This window comes from Ahaetulla prasina, chromosome 3 (assembly GCF_028640845.1).
Source record: "Ahaetulla prasina isolate Xishuangbanna chromosome 3, ASM2864084v1, whole genome shotgun sequence".
NCBI classification, from domain to species: domain Eukaryota; kingdom Metazoa; phylum Chordata; class Lepidosauria; order Squamata; family Colubridae; genus Ahaetulla; species Ahaetulla prasina.
Window position 1 is genome coordinate 184,152,885 of NC_080541.1, and position 18,362 is coordinate 184,171,246.

Below are 18,362 nucleotides of genomic sequence, written 5' to 3' on the forward strand. Positions count from 1 at the left end.
GGATAGAACAGCACATTTCATAAGACACATTTGCGAAGTCCTGAGATGGCAGCATTTAATAGAAGGGATCTGATGCATACCCACTCTGCCCAAATGTATAGAAGAGTTATAAAGACCTACCATCTTAAAACCAACTGATAGCCAATGGAACCTAAGTAGCAGCAGTGACACATGAGCATAAGCAGTGACTATTACTACTAGCACGGCCACATTTTGAACCTGCTGTAACTTCCAAAATGGACTTCAAAGGCAGCCCCAAGAATAGCACATTGCAAATACAAATTCTATAAGAATTATAACTATGTTAACTACTGTAAAGTCAACTGAGGCAGGAAGGGGGGAATTGACCCGATGGTCTGCAGTCTGGTCTAAACAGTGAGATATAATTGTGGGGAAATACAGTCATGATAGTAATTTTCATTCATTATTGGGAGGAAAGCATGATAAACAGCCCTAAGATTGGCTAGCTGAAAAGTCAGTATTTTGCCAATTATTTCAAAAATCCCAACAAGGGTAGTAAGACTTATGGAAGATTTAGGATTTGCTCTATTCTCCTAGCATTGTGCAACTGTCAGATTTAGTTCATCAGGCTGCTACAAATTTTTCTGAAATATGAAATATTGGTTAGAAAGGTTCTTGAAGTTTTTAATTGTTAATACTTTAATCCATTCTACTGCTGTATTTCTGATGAATTCAGCTGGTTTGATTCACTCAAAAACTGATGCTGCTGGTTGTTCTGTTCTGGATGACTTCCAGATATTAATATTAAAGTATATTACTGAAAGAAATATAGCTTGGTTGGTTCAGCTTTTGTTCCTTTTTTATCTGCCAGTGAGTTGTGCACGCTAATTGATTACATCTGCTTATTTCAGCTGTCTCACATTTTTACCCACTATATGGGTTACAGTTAAGACTATCAACCGACAGTTTACAGTTAGCTATTTACCAAGGCACCCGAAGGCCAGACAAGGAATAATGGATGGAGACTGATCAAGGAGAAATTCAACCTAGAAATAAGGAGAAATTTTTTGACAGAGCAATCAACCAATGGAACAACTTGCCTTCTGAAGTTGTGGGAGCTTTGTCACTGGAAGCTTTCAAGAAGAGACTGGACTGTCATCTGTCAGAAATGGTGTAGTAGGGTCTCCTGCTTGGAGGGAGGGTTGGACTAAATGACCTACAAGATCCCTTCCAACTCTGTTAATCTGTTAAAAGTTGTGTATGCAAATGTATGTTCCCACACTGAAATCACAGCTAGGATATTGCGCCAATCAATATGTCTATCACTGGCAAAAACCTTTAAGCAATATTGGTAGGCAAAAAAGCAAGAACTGTTATTTCTATAATTAGGAAAATATTTACCTCACCAAGTGCAAATTGATTGATCTATGAACAACCGATCTGATGCAACTTCTGAATCTCAAAACCCTGCTATAGTAAGGTTAAATATGTTCTTTCCTCCGTAATCCCTCCCCGCCCCATTCCTTTATGCTGTGAACCAGCTGTACCCCAAAATGATTGAGCTACAATTCTTACATAATCCCCGATTATTGATTTACTGACTGCGAATAAAGAAAATTGAACTTGAAAATTGGGAGAAGGAAGCAGAAACCTCCGCAATCTATAAAACGTCAACGATACATCATTTAGATACAACGACAGTTATAATCGCGGAGCACTTTCCACCTGCGGCAAAGTTTCTGCCACGGAGGAAACCCTTTTGCACAAGCCGACAGAGTCTTACCGAGAGAAACGTTTAACGCTTACCGGAAGTGCTGTTTATGAATGGGAAAAAAAACCATGTCGCGCAACAAAAACGTCATTTCCTATAAGCGTTTGCGGGAATCGGAACCGCATCGACTGGAAGTTAACATGCCGAAGTGAGCGAACTGGGTAGATTAAAATGCAGGACAGCTGGGTGGGAGAATCTGTTCTGAAAAAGAAGATTTTGTAATAGGAATAAGCGTCTCTTATTGCTTGGCTAAATGGATTTCCACTTGAACCTCGCTTTAGGTTTTTCTCCAATATTTGCGGTTGAAGTTTCTCCCCTTCTTTTTCTCGCTTTTTGGGAATACATTTCCAGGGATATAAATTTCCTTGACTGCCAAGTGCATTAGATACTAACAGCAGCCTCTTTCCATTTTGGTTATTTTCTTAAATGAATTGTGTATGGTTGATGTTTTCAGAATCGGGAATTGGGTCCAAGATTGCTAGATCCTAGTTGTTAAAATTGCTGATCCTAACTGATACATTTTATTGTGTGATCATTTATATACAAACATGAAACACACATTTTTCCCCTCCTAATTTTATTGCTAGGACTGTTAAACTATTAAAGAGAATTGATGGGCATAGATATAGCTTTAGTAATACATTTGAAGTAAATGCAACTGAACATTTAAGATTTTTGAAGAAAAATATGCTTTTGTTACAAAAGCAAAGAATCAAATTGGTTGGCTTACTGAAATATGTTAACCATTTTCTAACACGTGTTAAAGAACCTAGTAGCAAATTATTCCTACTTCCTATGAATATTTGTTTTGCCTTTCAGGTTTTATTGTGATTACTGTGATACTTATCTCACCCATGACTCTGTAAGTAGAAATTTTAACTGTTATGATCAGAAATTTAAAATTATTTTTCCATTCAATTGTTAGTTCTGTTTATATTCTTTAGTTAAGAATTGGAGTTTAAAACTGATTATTTAATGTATAGGTAGGTGTAAAGAAGTGATGAGAATGAATGTGTTTAGATACTCATGCTTCAACTATTTAAATATGTGTTTAATTGCAGTTTTAATTAAAGCAATGAAAGAGAAACGAACTTGTGTAACTGCAAATTTTAAAGGCTGTGAGAGTTTATTGGGAAGTTATTTTTATGATTAGATATATGCATTGGAGATAAATTTTGGGTTTGTAAGTATAATGAGTGCTTGGAGAGTAATGGGGTGTTCTTTTCTTCCAGCCGTCTGTGAGGAAAACCCATTGCAGTGGCAGGAAACATAAAGAGAATGTGAAAGATTACTATCAAAAATGGATGGAAGAACAAGCACAGAGCCTGATAGATAAAACAAGTAAGTCTTGTTTCAAATATTGCTTTGTATTTCTCAGTCCTGAAGTTCTGGTATGAAGTACAGATACTGTTTTATTTTAATCTCTCAAAACACTGGAATGAAATTATATAAAGCTATTTAGGATTGTGTTTGACAGCAGAGAAACTGTCCATAAACTGGTAGACAACGTATGGCAGACATAAATTTGATCTATAAGGAAAAGGTCCAAATTAAGTGCTGGGGAGAACTGGCAAAAGAAATATAAACTTTGAAAATAGGCTGGATCTAGTTGAGGATCTTGCTGAGAAATAAATATATTTATTTAACCTTTATTTGCCATAGGTCTGTAGAGATTCAAGTCATGGTTGTCCCAAAGGTGCTTTTTCAGGAGGCAACTGGACTTTCTTGGTTTTTTTTTTTTTTTTGAAGACATTTTGCTTCTTCAGCTCTGACAGGATAGTAGGGAATGGAAGGATTTATATTCCTTGTGGACAGGTGGTCATTTGTATCCTTTTAGAGGGTTACTGAAGCACTTGGAGGTTTATCTGTGTCCTCAGGGTCACCTGAGTAGTGCTCCTCGTTCCTGTAGTCTGCAATTTGCCACCCAACTCCATGGACTGACATTGTATCCCCATGATAAAAGGATTTAGGTAGTAATTTGGATTCTTGCCACCTCCTCCATTATAACCTCTCTTTATTGGTCACATAATCCAGAACATTAAGGGGTTTGGAAAGAGTTTCAGAAACCATGTTCTACATGCTTTCTTTACTTTGTGATTAGTGTCTATAGAAAATCTTCCGCAGTTTCCTGTACTAGAAATGGATTCTAAAAGTTTATAGCCCATGCTCGGTAGAAATAACTGCTCTATTTTAGTGGACAATATTGAATGCATATTCTAAATTCCTAAAAGAAAACCCTTGATAATAGCCAGTATTTCATAAGAAATATTCAATATTCTTTGTACAGAATATTTATTTTATTTATTTATTTTGTCACAACAGTATATATAAGCATTGACATGTAACAACTATATAATATATAAGCATATATATGAGCATAAGTATGTAATAACTATATTAATTAGATATAATGAAAGGGAATAATAGGACAGGAACGGTAGGCACGTTTGTGCTCTTGTGCTCTTACAGACCTCTTAGGAATGGGGTGAGGTCAATGGTAGACAGTTTTTGGTTAAAACTTTTGGGATTTTGAGAAGAGACCACAGAGTCAGGTAGTGAGTTCCAAATGTTAATACCGTATATACTCGAATATAAGCCGATCCGAGTATAAGCCGAGGCCCCCAATTTTACCCCAAAAAACTGGGGTAAACTGGGGACTCGAGTATAAGCCGAGGGAGGGAAATGAGGCAGCTACCGGTCAGGGAAAGCCTCCCTCCCTCAGCCGAGAAGGCTGGTGGCTCCCGCCCGCCTCTCACTGCACCGCAGGGCTTCCCGCTAATGCAAAAGCCCGCCAAGTTTGCACCATCCGTATAATGTGAAAAAGAAAAAAAAACCTCGAGTATAAGCCGTATATACTCGAGTATAAGCCGAGGGGACGTTTTTCAGCACAAAAAACGTGCTGAAAAACTCGGCTTATACTCGAGTATATACGGTAACTCTGTTACAGAAGTCATATTTTCTGCAATCAAGATTGAAGCGGTTTATATTAAGTTTAAATCTATTGTTTGCTCTTGTATTGTTGGGATTGAAGCTGAAGTAGTCTTCAACAGGAAGGACATTGCAATAGATGATTCTATGAGTTAAACACAGGTCCTGTCGGAGGTGGCGGAGTTCTAAGTTTTCTAAACCCAGGATTTCAAGTCTGGTGGCATAAGGTATTTTGTTGTATTCAGAGGAGTGGAGAACTCTTCTTGTAAAATGTTTCTGGACACGTTCAATTGTATTGATATCTGAAATGTAGTATGGGTTCCAGACAAGCGAGCTGTATTCAAGAATTGGTCTAGCAAATGTTTCATATGCTCTGGTTGTAGTGTTTTTGGAAAAGAAGCTACGCAAGATTAGGTTTACAACTCTTAGAGCCTTTTTTGCTATGTAGTTGCAGTAGGCTTTGGCACTTAGATCATTTGATATGAAATCTCCAAGGTCTTTAACAGAGTGGGGGTCATCTGTAAGGTAATGTCCATCAAGCTTGTACTTAGTGTTTGGGTTCTTTTTTCCAATATGTAAGACTGAGCATTTGCTGGTTGAGATTTGGAGTTGCCATGTTTTAGACCATTCGGATACAAAGTCAAGGTCTTTTTGAAGGGTAGTTGTATTGTTGGTGGTGTTAAAAAGTTTGACATTGATATTGATTTTGACATTGATATTGGTATTATTTGATTTTGTTTACTTAAAATATTTAGAAATTTATTTTTAATTTGAAATTTTCTGAACACATTGGTCCTTGTTTGAGGTTTTGAAAAGTAACTCTTTTATTCACTCATTGTTTTCAGTTTCTTCATGAATATTTTACATGGAAGTTGTGTTCACTGCAACTTGCTAGTAAATATACGGTATTTAGTATTTCAGACTTTGCTGGGAATAATTCTCACAGAATTTGTATCAGCGCACAAATTGCGGAAAAAGTGGAAGCTTGGAAAAAGTATTTGTGTATTATATGGTAATCTCTTATTTTTATACTTGAAAATATCAATTAAAATTGATGAAATTGATAGAATTTGATTTTGAAATTAAATATTTTCATTAAGAAATAAATCCAGACGTTTAAGGTGATTATAAATCCAGACATAAGGTGGATTATTTGAAACTTTATAGAATTGCACTGTATATGTTGTACAATAATTGGAAAATATTTTTTCAGTAGTCTGTTAATTAATATATCTTTCCATTTTCCCCTATTAATACAGCGGCTGCATTTCAGCAAGGCAAAATCCCACCTACCCCGTTCTCTGCTCCACCTCCTGGGGGAGCAATGATACCACCACCACCTAATATCCGTATGTATGAATATTGTTACTCTATTTCTGATAAATCTAGCATATAGAAATCTAAGAGAGAATACTGTATTATTTAATTTTAATATTAGTTGGTTATTCGTTTTAAAGAATATTGCTCCTGTTCCTAGTAAGTTATGATCCAATAGGCACTTGCTATCTGTACAAAAACTTTAACAAACTAAAATGTTTTTACATTTTGAGATACTGAATTGATATATAAGACTGATTGACATATTTGTTTTTTTTCCTATACTTTAGCTGGTCCTCCACGACCTGGTATGATGCCAGCACCCCATATGGGTGGACCACCAATGATGCCAATGATGGGACCACCCCCTCCAGGAATGATGCCAGTTGGACCTGGTAGGTTATAGATTGAATAAATGCTTACATCTTCCTATTCTGAAGATGTGTATGGTAAAAGACTAGCTGCTGTACATTATATCCTTTTTCTGGAACAGCAAACCTGCATATTAAAAAGTGGCTAGTGACATCTATCAAGGATCAAGATTTGAACTGTGCCATAGCAAAGAACAATCTTTAGAAATGGTATATTATGGGTTACCACAAGAACTTCCCATGAAAAAAACAGGACTCTGCCAGTACCATTGTAGAAGGATAACCTAGAAAGTTTAGGAATAAAGATTAGACCTTATCATTACTGCACAGGGAAACTCCCAGTATTTCTTTTCTAGAATTTTCAGGTGTCTTTACTTTGGAGTTACTTTACTAGCTTCTCTCACTGATCAAATATATAATGTATGTAGATTTACAGAAGGAAGAAAATATAGGCTAAAACTATATGATATTTTCCTTCCTTCCTTCCTTCCTTCCTTCCTTCCCCTTAGCCTTGTTTTGCTGTATTTCATTTATTAGGTGGGACTCTAAAATAGACAATACACATTTTTGTAGTTTGCTTTTCTTACTCTGAAGAGGTTGGAATTTTTCTTCTTTCATGCTCTGGTGTAGATCATTGCCAGGCCTCCCGAGCAAAAAAATATGCAGTAAAAGCTTTAGAAGAATTTGTTTTATTTCAGAACAATTTGGCTAGACTACTAATATCAAAATAGAGCATATAGAAAAACCACTTGAGGCAGTTGTAGAGGAGCAACTGTAAATTGTGTGTAATTTTTATTAAGATTTTTGTTTATAAAAGTACAATACAAACTAAACTTAAAAAAGAAAATAGAAGAGTAAAAAGTACAAGAAAAAGATGAAAGAAATAAGACTATAATAAAAAGAAATATATAAAAGAAGCAACTTGTGACCTTTATCACAAGTAAATAAACTTAGTGAATCTAGACCCATGATGGCGAACCTATGGCACGTGTGCCACAGGTGGCACGTGGAGCCATATCAGTGGTCATGTGAGCGTTGCTCTAGGTTAGCTCCGGCGCGCATGTGCATGCCGGCCAGCTGATTTTCGGGCCTTCCGGGCCCATTGGAAGTCGGGAAACAGGCAGTTTCCGTCCTCCAGAGAGCCTCCGGGGGAGGTGGGGAAGGCCGTTTTCGCCCTCCCCAGGCTCCAAGAAAGCCTGGGGAGGGGGGAAAATGGGCCTACCGAGCCCACTGGGCCATCGCGTCCCAAAAGCGCGGGGAGCATACGCAGTGTGCATTGACTTATGGGTGTGGGCACATGTGCACAACCCTCCCGTGTTCTCCCCCCCCACTTTTGGCACACGATGGCAAAAAGGTTCACCATCACTGATCTAGACCCTCCCTGTAAGGTTACACACTTTTATCTCTCCATCCTGTATCCTATTTCTTATCTATAAACAAATCCAAAAAAATCATCTTTTCAGTCCTTGTGTCAGAGGAAAGTCCATAAGGAGTTCCTAGAACAAGATCCCTTGTTTTACCTTTCTTTTTCAAATAAATCAAGTCTTCTAATAGTTTTAATCTTTTAATTCATTTAAATATGGCATACTATGGATTTGATTTCTCTTTATTCCTTTGTCCCATTGAACAGAGTTCTTCAAGGCTTTAACAAACATCTTTTGTAAATTCAATGGGAAAAATTATCCAGGCCACTCTATTTGTTTGTCATTTGTGTTTTCTTTTTAAATTTTAAAACCTCGGCCAATTTTATTTGTGGATCCAGTGAAACATCCTTTTCTTGGCCTGTCAGTTGTAAATCTATTTTTGCTACCTTCTCTGTTTTGTCAGATAAAATTGGTTCTGTCATTTCTTCAATAACACCTTTTGTTCATAGTCTATTCATAGAAAAAGACATCACTATTGACATTGTTGATATTGTGGCTATTATTATCTGATACCATTTTTCAAAAACTTTAAGTATTTTTGTTATAATGCTTTACATCATATTATATCATGGTAAATTTTTCTTCTAAGAACTAAAGTCCCCTCTAGTGTCCAGTTTTTGAAATTATAAAATTGTCTTACCATTATATTTTGTAAAAATCAAAGCAATCTATTTCCCACAAAAAGTTATTTGTTCTTTGTAATTCCAATATCTTATTGTACAATTTTCAGTATTCCAATTTTATCTGGACCCTTAGTCCATTTATAAGATCAAAATTATTAGGTTTTCGCTGTTTATTTCAGATTATTTAAATTTCTAAACTTTTGATTAAAAATTTCTTTCATTCAGGATTGAAGGTAGACTTACCCAGCATTTTCCAACTTGTTCTGAAAGTCTATAATAGCTTAAAAGTAGTTAATGAGCATTTTCTGAAGTGATTAGAAAAGTGAGACTTGTGAATTTAGTGCTGTTTAAAAGCCATATCCCATTTGTGAGCAATATGATCATCTTAAAGGGCTCAAACCTGAAGAAAACCATTGTCCTTGTGTTGAGCAACCATCTGAAGCACATATGGATGTTCTTTTATCCTCTCCTTATCTAGGGAAGTTCTGAGGAACCCATTTACTGACTGATTTCTTGGCCTTTGGCATAATCATCAGGTCCACTTTCCCAGAGCCATTTTCTGTTTGCCATGCCTTCCCTGGAAGAGAACAGAGGAGTACTTGCTCTGACTTTGATTTAAGGGTTAGGGTTGTATAATACTTGTATAATTGCAGTGTGCTAGCCAAGCCATAGTTTGGCCATTACATTTTTGGTCAGGTACGTGTACTCAGGTACCTCCTCTTTTGGTTTTTATTCTTTTTTAAAGTTGGAATTCATCATGAACTCTGAAACTCTAAAATCCCTTGGTGAAACTTGAAAACTTAACACCTGTAGGAGGAATTAGTAAATTACAAAGTGTCTTGCTTTAAAAATTGAAAAAATAAATTAGCAATTTGAAATTATAAGGTTTCCTGCCACAGCACGGCTGATGATACTTTTACAGCAGATTTTAAGCTGAGCAATTGCTTCACAAAGCAGGAGGCTTTTGCTATTGTATTATATTATATTATTGGTGGTGTGGGGAGGATAGAATTAGTTACAGTAGTTTGTCCAAACTTTTCAAAGTCTCTTGCTCTCTCTTCACTTTATTCTCTTCCAGAGCTTTTGCTATCAATTCAGTTACTTACCTATTAACTCACTCCTTTTTCTACTCTTTTCAGTGAGAATGAGAAACGAATTGACTGATTAAATCTCTGTGTTTAAAAACTTTCTCAATGCTTCCATACCCTTCTCTATGTTTATATTGCAAGATGTATTTTCTTCCGGGTCTTCTGCCACCTTTTCCAGGTTTGAGGTTTTCCTGGCGTCTTCATTTATTTATTTATTTATTTATTATTCATATTTATATACCGCCCTATCTCCCGAAGGACTCAGGGCGGTTCACAGGCATATAAAACACTTATATACAATTTAAAATAAACATTAAAAAACTTATTCTAATGCCCAAATTATTAAAACTAGAAATATAAATATTAAGACCAATTTAAAACCCCTATAAAATTTAAAATCTACGCCAGTCCTGCACAGATGAATAAGTGTGTCTTGAGCTCGCGACAGAAGGTCCGGAGGTCCGGAAGTTGACGGAGTCCTGGGGGGAGTTCGTTCCAGAGGGTGGGAGCCCCCACAGAGAAGGCCTTTCCCCTGGGCGTCGCCAGACGACACTGTCTAGCTGACGGCACCCTGAGGAGTCCCTCTCTATGAGAGCGCACGGGTCGGTGAGAGGTATCCGGTAGCAGTAGGCGGTCCCGTAAATAACCCGGCCCTATGCCATGGAGCGCTTTGAAGGTGGTTACCAAAACCTTGAAGCGCACCCGGAAGGCCACAGGTAGCCAGTACAGCCTGCGCAGGATTGGTGTCATACGGGAGCCACGAGGGGCTCCCTCTATAACCCGCGCAGCCGCATTCTGAACTAACTGTAGCCTCCGGATGCCCTTCAAGGGGAGCCCCATGTAGAGAGCGTTGCAGTAATCCAGGCGAGACGTCACGAGGGCATGAGTGACCGTGCATAGGGCATCCCAGTCTAGAAAGGGGCGCAACTGGCGCACCAGGCGAACCTGGTAAAAAGCTCTCCTGGAGAAGGCCGTCAAGTGATCTTCAAAAGACAGCCGTTCATCCAGGAGGACGCCCAAGTTGTGCACCCCTTCCATCGGGGCCAATGACTCGTCCCCAACAGTCAGCTGAAGACTCAGCTGACTGTACCGAGATGCCGGCATCCACAGCCACTCTGTCTTGGAGGGATTGAGCTTGAGCCTGTTTCTCCCCATCCAAACCCGTACGGCCTCCAAGCACCGGGACAACACTTCGATAGCTTCGTTGGGGTGGCCCGGTGTGGAAAAGTACAGCTGGGTGTCATCAGCGTACAGCTGGTACCTCACACCGAAGCCACTGATGATCTCACCCAGCGGCTTCATATAGATGTTGAACAGAAGGGGCGAGAGGATCGACCCCTGCGGCACCCCACAAGTGAGGTGCCTCGGAGCCGACCTCTGCCCCCCTGTCAACACCGTCTGCGACCGATCGGAGAGATAGGAGGAGAACCACCGATAAACGGTGCCTCCCACTCCCAATCCCCCCAACCGGCGCAGCAGGATACCATGGTCGATGGTATCAAAAGCCGCTGAGAGGTCTAATAGGACCAGGGCAGAGGAACATCCTCTATCCCTGGCCCTCCAGAGATCATCCACCAACGCGACCAAAGCCGTCTCAGTGCTGTAACCGGGCCGGAAGCCGGACTGGAACGGGTCTAGATAGACAGTTTCATCCAGGTGCAAGGGAAACTGATATGCCACCATACTCTCTACAACCTTCGCCGGCGGGTTGGAGACCGGACGATAATTACCTAAAACAGCCGGGTCCAGGGAAGGCTTCTTGAGGAGGGGTCTCACCACCGCCTCTTTCAAGGCGGTTGGGAAGACTCCCTCCACCAAGGAAGCGCTCGTAATTGCCTGGAGCCAGCCTCGTGTCACCTCCTGAGTGGCCAGCACCAGCCAGGAGGGGCACGGGTCCAGTAAACACGTGGTGGCATTCAACCTCCCCAACAACCTGTCCATGTCCTCGGGAGCGACAGGGTCAAACTCATCCCATAAAATGTCACCAAGACCACCCTCAGCTGTCTCACCCGCGTCACTGCAGTCTTGGTCCAGACCATCCCGAAGCTGAACGATTTTATCGTATAGATAACCGTTAAACTCCTCAGCACGTCCCTGCAACGGGTCATCCCGCTCCCCCTGGTGTAAGAGGGAGCGAGTCACCCAAAACAGGGCGGCTGGGCGGTTATCTGCCGATGCAATGAGGGAGGAGGCGTAGCTACGCCTCGCTTCCCTCAATGCCACTAGGTAAGTCCTAGTATAGGACTTCACTAGTGTCCGATCAGCTTCCGAACGGCTAGACCTCCAGGAACTCTCTAGGCGTCTTCTCCGGCGCTTCATCCCTCTCAGCTCCTCGGAGAACCAAGGAGCCGGTTGGGACCTGCGCCGGGTCAGAGGCCGCAAAGGCACGACACGGTCTAAGGCCCCGCCGCCCGCTCCCAGGCCGCAACAAGTTCCTCAGCCGAGCCGTGAGCCAGACCTCAGGAAATGGCCCAAGCTCCGTCCGGAACCCCTCTGGGTCCATCAGGCGCCTGGGACGGAACCAACGTGTCGGCTCCGCCTCCCGCGGTGGTGAATGGCGGCCAGAAAGTCCAGGCGAAGAAGAGAGTGATCTGACCATGACAAAGGTTCAGTGACTATTTCCTTTAAGTCCAGATCTCTCAACCACTGACCAGAGAGAAAAATCAGGTCCAGAGTGCCACCCCCAATGTGAGTAGGGCCATCAACTACTTGGGTCAGGTCCAAGGCCGTCATGGAAGCCGTGAACTCCCGAGCTGCCGTCGATGACGAGCCGGAAGATGGCAAGTTAAAGTCCCCCATGACTAAAAGTCTGGGGGTCTCAACTGCCACCCCAGCCAGCACCTCCAGGAGCTCGGGCAGGGCAGCTGTCACGCAGCAAGGAGCCAGGTACGTGATCAGCAAGCCCATCTGACACCTATGACCCCATCTCACAAAGAGGGATTCGCACCCGGCAATCTGAGGTACAGTGGTCTCCCTCGGCTCTAGACTCTCTCTAATCACAACCGCCACCCCCCCACCCCTACCCTGAGCCCTCAGTTGATGGAATGCACGGAAACCCAGCGGGCACATCTCAACAAGGGGCACGCCCCCTTCAGTGCCCAACCAGGTCTCCGTAATGCCCATAAGGTCCGCGGAGCCCCCCTGTATAAGATCACAGACAAGGGGGGCTTTGTTCACCACGGACCGAGCATTGCACAACATCAACCGAAGGCCCAAGCTCTGAGGATCCTGACCATCCGGGGAACGGGAGAAGTCCAAGGGGTCGGAGCGCGTGATCGCTTTCAGACATCGAGCACGCGCTCCCGGAAATTGATGTGGCCCCTCGCTTCCGCCATACCTGCCTCTCCCACTTACCGTGTCGATAGAACCACCCTCACAGATAGGAACACACTCCTCCCCCATAACCTCCGAACCTGATAAAGAAAAACCGCCGCGAGCATGTGCAGGAACTGGCCCCCCACCCGACGGGTTACCCCCATTACCCGCCCTTCCCCTCCCACCCCTTAAAAATTCCCTCTCTAAAAAACCCCACAAGCTCTTCTTTTTCGCATGCCACCTCTGTGGGTCCCAAGACCCGTCATGGAGGCCGGCCCTCGGTAGTGAGGGCCATTCCTGCGAGGCGGGGGCATCTCGCAGGCGCAAGAGTTCACAAGAAGTATAACGCGTAGCAGCTGAGGATAGAAATCGGCAATATAGAGGCTCCATCTCCGAATGGCAAGATGATAACAGATGGTACTAGTCCAGAATGAGGACAGACAAAGAATGGAACAGCAATTGGCACTGAATGACAGTCTGAGTGGTATTCTGTCCGGTGCATAGTCCAAACATCCTGGAACCGGGGGTGAGGGGAAATGGCACTCCGGTCGCTGGCCACGTCTTCCTCCGTCTTCCTCTGTCCCCAAATAGATCCCTTGTCTCCCCCAAAAAGTCCTAAAAGGACCAAAAACGGCCATAGAAATCCCAAAAGGCTGGGGGGGGCATGGGTGGTGTTATCACAGTCACGGACTGGTTACAGGGGAACAACTCCGGGATGCCTCCATCATCTCCCCGCAATCCTCCAACAACCACCTCCAGACATGGCCAGGAATAAATCCTAACCATTCCAGAGGCCAGGTCTCTCCAGACCTCTCCCTCCAAGAGGCGAAGCCCATATAAGAGGCTAAACCTCTCCGAGAGGCTGGGGGATATGAAGGTAGCCAAGTCCACAGTCCGGCAGCAGGGAGAAAGCCAAAAAGCCATGGCAGCGAGGCAGATGGTAATAATAAGGGTAGATGTAAATGTAATACCTCCGCTATCATCCAGATCGTCCAGGGGGCCGTAGGCCCAAGTTGCAGAGGCAAGACCCGAAAAGTCCGGAATCCATGATCAGAAGAAGGGCCGGGAAACGAGCCAGAGGCTAGAGGCCAGCCGGCAAGACGAATCGGCCGAAAAACGGCCGAAGAAAAACGCCAACTCATCGCCCCACCTCCGAGCCTAAAAACATGGCCGCCCAAGTCCACCGCTTGCCTACCCGGCCTCGTTCTCGGCAGCCATGTGTGTGAAAAAGTCCAGAGACCTCTCCCATGGCTGCCAGAGGTAAGATCTACCGGGCCAGGGACAGCAAGCAGCTAAACGGGCGACCGAGGCGTCGCCAGCATCGGAGGGGCCTCTCAACGCCGAAGCCGAGTCTTCAGCGCCGCGCCATCTTGCTTCATGTAGTTATCTCCCTCTGTCGTATAGAAGGTAGATAGGATAACCTTGATGGACAAAGGGAAGTCCCACTATCGAGGAAAGAATCAGATAAACGTGGTTTGAGACTGTATCAAGAAAGATTAGTGAAACACCTCAGAGTCCCCCCCTGCCGTAAATTTACATGAAGATAAAAGAGGGAAAAGCACATTCAGACTTGCAAGATTCTATTACTATAGTTATGATAAGTTTACTAGTAATAAGGTAACTTTTACACAGTGTTTGTTTTATTAATCTGATCTGGGTTTGCAGTGAAGCACTTCCCTCTTTTAAGTTCTTTGCTCCTCTCAGGAAAGCTTCCAGGTGGATGTCTTCACCCTTCTCCTCTCTCTGAAGCCAGAAAAGGACCACTCACTGCAACAGCCCAGCAATGTGTTTCTCCAGACACCAGTTTCCTGCACAATTAACCCCAAAAGAACTTATTGGCCCCAATGCATGAGAATGATACAGGCTCAAATGTGGCAATGTTCTCTCTCAAACCAGCAGCATTTTCCCCAGTAACCAAGGAGAGATGAGTTTCACTCCTGGGCTTTAGAACACCAACACCTGTATATTAGATTTAGCCAGTGAGAATTCTGCCTCCATCTGTCCCATAACAGTCCTGCCTATAAGCCAGGGCAGGTTTTCTGCTTTCATGGCAACACGGCTGCACTCCCAAACGATACCTGAGCTGCTTCTCCCCATTTGTTTTCCCCCCACTCTGCTGAATCACACCTGTGCAGCAGTACCCAACGTGGCTAGAAAAGCCGTATGCCACATTTACTGTTACGTAAAATAGTACTGTAGCTCTATTCTTTTTTTTATCTCTCAGTCCTTTTCCAATGCGGAAACTGTTGCCCCCTTTCTGGTGAACCCAGGAGGAGGAGGAAAATTCAGATATCTGTGATACCTTGCTTTACTGTAGTTTTGAAGCCTATTGTATAGTAGCCTACTATAATATACAGTAGTTGCAATTCTGAAAGTTTGAGAGCATCATCAGGATTATGGAAAACATCCAATTTGGAGCCTGTTTAAAATGAATAATTACCATAATTTAAATAAATGTGGTACTTTGGGCCCATATATCTTCTCTATTAAAAAGGGTTTCCATTCATAGAGTATTGCTTTCTTGCTGCCTACTTTTCTATGAAGTGCTCTACTATTTGCACTGAAAAATCACTTGAAGGCCTTAAGAATAGTGCACAATAGAATACAATTGGCCACAGACAGAGGAATAGTATTTGAATGAACAGATAACTATGCATCCTTCTGCAAGAACATGAAACAATATGTTGGTTCTGCAAAGATTTATAAGATCTTGGAAACCACTTATAAAATTTTCTTGAAATTTGTTTTTGTGTAGCAAAATGTAAAGAAAACACAAAGTGCTCCGCAGAAATTGAAAGATCCTTTTCATCAAAATTTGATAAGCATTTTGAAATATTGGCCTATAAATTAATGCTACATTCTTTTATGTTATGTTTTCTTTGCTTTTATAGCTCCAGGAATGAGGCCACCTATGGGAGGACATATGCCGATGATGCCAGGGCCACCAATGATGAGACCTCCATCCAGACCCATGATGGTACCAGCCAGACCAGGAATGGCTCGCCCAGACAGATAAAGTGGAATTGGACTTACTGCTCTTTTTTTTTTAATGTATGCCTTTCTATTAAGCTGTGGAAGTTGCATTGCCCAAATTGTCAACATTTTTTTTCATTTACAATCTAAAATTGGGGGAGGGAGATGGAGCCGGGGGGGGGAAACCCCATAAATATTAAACAAAGGCTTTGTAGCATTTCCCAAATGATTTTTAATGTTTGTTGTTAAAATAAAATATTGATAATTGCTTTCTCATATTTTGTGTCCTGAAACTAGAATCATCATCATCATCATCATTTAATGACCCCATAATCCTTTGGAGGGTGGAGTCTGGGCAACTGAATGGAGCTAGCAGAGTGTTTACTGGCCGGATGCCCTTTCTGTCACCAATGCGGAGAATTGTTCAGCAGATATATTCTTGTGCCCAAAGAGAGAAATATCTGGCTCTACCTAGGATCAAACTCACAGCCTCCTGATTGTGAGGTGAGAGCTCCACCTCTAAACTAGAAATGATTCCATTAAAGTAGTAATAATTTAAGGTGGTATGCTTATTCCCAAAAACAACATTGCTCATGGTGGGTAGTCCCTTCCATACCTTTCAAACTTGCATAGGCACTCTATTATTAACTTGCTCTCATACTTAGGGTGCTTTTATTACTCTAAACCAGGGGTGTCAAACCTGCAGCATCACATCAGCATCAGGTGACATATTGGGACTTTTCCCCTTCACTAAACCGGGCAGGGCAAGGAGCCAGCAAATGACACATCCAGCCCGCAGGCCGCAAGTTTTACACCCCTGCTCTAAACTAAGTGATGAGGTCTAGGATATACCCTACACCTAACCACTCTGATCATTGTTCTATAACAATCTTGTTTTGAAGGCTTCCTTCCACACAGTGTTTAGAATACTACTGTGAAACTACTACTAGTTGTGAGTGGGATAGGAAAAAAGGGCACTAAATTAAACTTTCTACTCCTTGGTCCTCACGCCAGAGAATAGTTTGCACAATTTGAGATGAAAGTGCTTTTGCATTTGTCATCAGTATTCAAGATGGGTTCTTAGTGGTAAATATGCTTTCTTTCTTCAACTATACAGAAAATTTCTGTATTTCAAGATAAAAATATACATGTTCTTCTTGTGCCATATCTGTCATCGGACATCGGCGATCATGTTGGCGATCCTATTTTTATCAGCAGCCGCACAAAAAAGTGTTGCTGAGTTTTGTCCAAACCAGTCCCTTAGATTTTGAAGCCATGATGATGTTCTTCTGCCTGGATCTCGTTTGCCTTCAATCTTTCCTTTCCTTTGTTGCACTGTTAAAATTAAACAATTTGAAAACATACACAGTGTGCTTTAAATTGAACATCAGTGAAGTAATTTTTACAGTATGAGCAACCACATAAATGTAATTTAAAGAAAGCCTTTCATAAATGTCCTCTTTCGGGATTACCACTTCATGTGGCAAAGTCAGTAGAAGCTGGCAGGAACAGTGCCAGGATTATTGTTGCTAAGCAACATGGTGCTTTACAACCAAACTGCTTAGTGACAAAAATTTTGGACTCCATTACTGCCATTAATTTAGGGCTATCTGTAATCTTATTTTGCAAGAACAAATGCATTTAAAACTTGAAAAGTTTAATGGAAATGTGAAATTGCTGATTTCGGGGAGGCATGGTAAACTGAAGATGTCTCTGTGAAAGCGGAACTGACAACCACAGCAAATATTGAAGAACTGGTGAATAGGTTGATTCTCCTTAACCTCTCTGGATAGGGAGAGCGGGAAGGTTTCCCAAATGTGCTCCAGGCCAGGGGTCTCCAACCTTAGCAACTTTAAGCCTGGAGGACTTCAATTCCCAGAATCCCCCAGCCAGCTTTGGGGAATTCTGGGAGTTGAAGTCCTCCAGGCTTAAGGTTGCCAAGGTTGGAGACCCCTGCTCCAGACAGCTGCTCTTCATAAGGTGACTGTAGGATAATGGTCTTGCACAAGTTTGAGCATTAGGAGACGAAGGAACTGCAGCAGAGCTTTTAAAAGATAGTAAGTTTGCAAGACTTGGAAATTGTTAACCATCTAAAAGCTATTATGGACCTTTGTAACTACACATCTGAAAAGTCACTGAGTAAATTTAACTTTAACATTGAACAAAGAAAAATTAATCATAAGCTTAAAAACAAAGAATTTGGAATAAACAGCAAAAATCTAAATATGATTTAAGAAAGTTATACATGGATTAAAGGTACAATTAACTTTGGAATAATTGACTATAAGTTTTTGGACTTAGCTATAAAAAAGAAATAGCTTCTTGTGAGAACCAGAGTTATTTTAGCTATCTTGGCTCATAATAAAGATGAGACTTTTTAGAAACTGGACACTAGAGGGGACTAAAGATTCTAAGCAGATGGAAAATAAATACAAGCCTGCATTTGGTGTCAGTTAACTGGCACTTACAAAATTATATGAAATTGCATTAGAAATATTAAAGGAGATCTTTGAAGAATGGAGCGAAAAATTAGTAGCTACAATATCAACAGTGTCAATAATGATGTCTGATCATATGGATAGATTATGTCA

The 18,362-nt window shown here is 41.9% G+C and overlaps 1 protein-coding gene across 1 annotated transcript; it reads left to right on the top strand.

Moving 5' to 3' along the window:
* The first annotated feature begins 1,836 nt into the window (after positions 1-1,836).
* On the top strand, positions 1,837-17,133 carry SNRPC (small nuclear ribonucleoprotein polypeptide C). The gene is made up of 6 exons (XM_058177568.1): positions 1,837-1,880; positions 2,552-2,594; positions 2,965-3,073; positions 5,920-6,009; positions 6,268-6,372; positions 15,690-17,133. The coding sequence occupies exons 1-6, from the start codon at positions 1,873-1,875 to the stop codon at positions 15,812-15,814; spliced, it is 480 nt and encodes a 159-aa protein (XP_058033551.1). The 5' UTR covers positions 1,837-1,872; the 3' UTR covers positions 15,815-17,133.
* Positions 17,134-18,362: the final 1,229 nt, after the last annotated feature.